We start from the raw sequence: 1,787 nt of genomic DNA on the forward strand, positions 1-1,787 counted from the left end.
ATATATATATATACCTCATTTCTTTTATAATAACACATATCAGCGTTTTTTTTAATGCCGTGTAATAATTTTCTATTATTACTTATTATGCTCAATGACATTCTGGAATTTTGATAGTAAATAGAGTTAATTTTGTACCTTTAGTTATTTTGGAGAGTAATATTTTTGATAAAATACTGTTTTTAGGAAAAAAATGACGCTGTAAAATTAGCAACTGGCATGTTTGTTGAAAAATCATTCAACATAAAGCAAAGTTATGTAGAAAAAGTCTTGAAATATTTAAATTCATCCGTAGATGAGTTAGATTTTAAAAGTCAACCAGAAAACCAACGGAGTTACATTAATCAATGGGTGGAAAATAAAACTAATGGAAAAATAAAAAATCTTTTCCCAAGTGGTAATTGTTAATGTTGTTTATAAAAATTTGTTTCAGGTATTGAATAAATAAATTAAAATATATTTTAGGGTCTATTGATAAAGACACCTCTTTGATATTAGCGAGTGCATTACATTTTAAAAATAACTGGGAAGATGATTTTAATACTGCTGTGGATGAACTATTTTACTTGGCAGCCGGACAATCAGTAACTACAAAAATGATGCACTTGAACGAAAATTTGAAATATTATCATGATAGTGATTTAGAATTGTCTGCAATTGAATTGCCTTATATTGTATTGTTCATCATTCATAAGTAAAAACTTGCAAATGAATCTTGAAAATAAAATTGTTTTTAATTTTAGAATTATGACTACAAAATGATGATTTTGTTACCTGATGCTAAAGATGGATTGTCTAAATTAGAAAATAACTTATCAAAAATAAAATTATTTGAGATTTCCAAAAAGATGTCAACTTATACTGTTGACGTTAAAATGCCAAAGTTTAAAATCGAGCAAGAATATAACCTGGTTGACGTATTGAATAAAGTATGATATTGTATTTAATAAAATATTTAAAATTTTATTTGTGAGACTCAAATTAATAGTTATTATTTTAAAGGTTAAAATGTTTATTTTGGTTACAAAAATTTGTCAGTAATAATTTGTTTTAATTTTAATTTATTAAAGTTAACCAATAGATATTCTTTATTGAAGTGTCTACTGATAATTGTAAAAGTAAATTCTGGATTTCTGCAAATTTAATAAAAAAAGAATATATTTTCAACTATTATATTGTTTGTTGTTTTAAAACTTATATTAGTTATCAAATTGTTTCAGCTCGGTTGTTCATCAATGTTTTCATCAAATGCTAACTTTTCTGAAATATCTGATGGTCCTATTGTTGTAAATGATGTTTTACATAAGGCTTTTATTGACGTTGACGAAAAAGGAACTGAAGCTGCTGCTGCAACGGGTAAGTTCATTAGGTTTTAATTTATGCACCTATTATATGTAAAATTAATTTTTTTTTAAATATATTGCTTTATTATTTATTGAAGGTTTTGCGTTATAATAATAGAAGTTTTTTCACATGCATCGTGTTTTAAGAGATACTATTTTTGTGTTAAGGCATTAATACAAAACTATGATCAGTTTAATTTGCTAATAAATCGATGTTTAATTTTTGCTTAGGAAATTATTGTAATTAATTTTTTTGTCTATTACTGTATAACTTATACTAATATCTATTTAGGCTTGAAAATTGTTCCAATGAGTGCACTCATAGCACCAAATGCCCAATTCTATGCAGATCATCCATTCATATTTGCAATTATGACGCGTAAGAATGATATCCTTTTTATGGGTAACCTCAAAAAACCTTCAAATTAATATTCCTTTTTTAAC

General features: G+C 25.2%; 1 protein-coding gene across 1 annotated transcript; it reads left to right on the forward strand.

The window, feature by feature from the left end:
* Positions 1 to 186: 186 nt before the first annotated feature.
* LOC126909860 (serpin B4-like) lies at positions 187 to 1,781 on the forward strand (the record flags this gene model as incomplete). The annotated part of the gene is made up of 5 exons (XM_050692278.1): positions 187 to 397; positions 466 to 674; positions 744 to 929; positions 1,221 to 1,356; positions 1,636 to 1,781. Coding segments are annotated over 5 exons (879 nt in total), but the record flags the coding sequence as incomplete, so codon positions are not given.
* Between the last annotated feature and the right edge of the window lie 6 nt (positions 1,782 to 1,787).

The sequence above is a fragment of the Daktulosphaira vitifoliae genome, unplaced genomic scaffold, assembly GCF_025091365.1.
Source record: "Daktulosphaira vitifoliae isolate Bord-2020 unplaced genomic scaffold, ASM2509136v1 Scaffold_1694, whole genome shotgun sequence".
NCBI lineage: Eukaryota > Metazoa > Arthropoda > Insecta > Hemiptera > Phylloxeridae > Daktulosphaira > Daktulosphaira vitifoliae.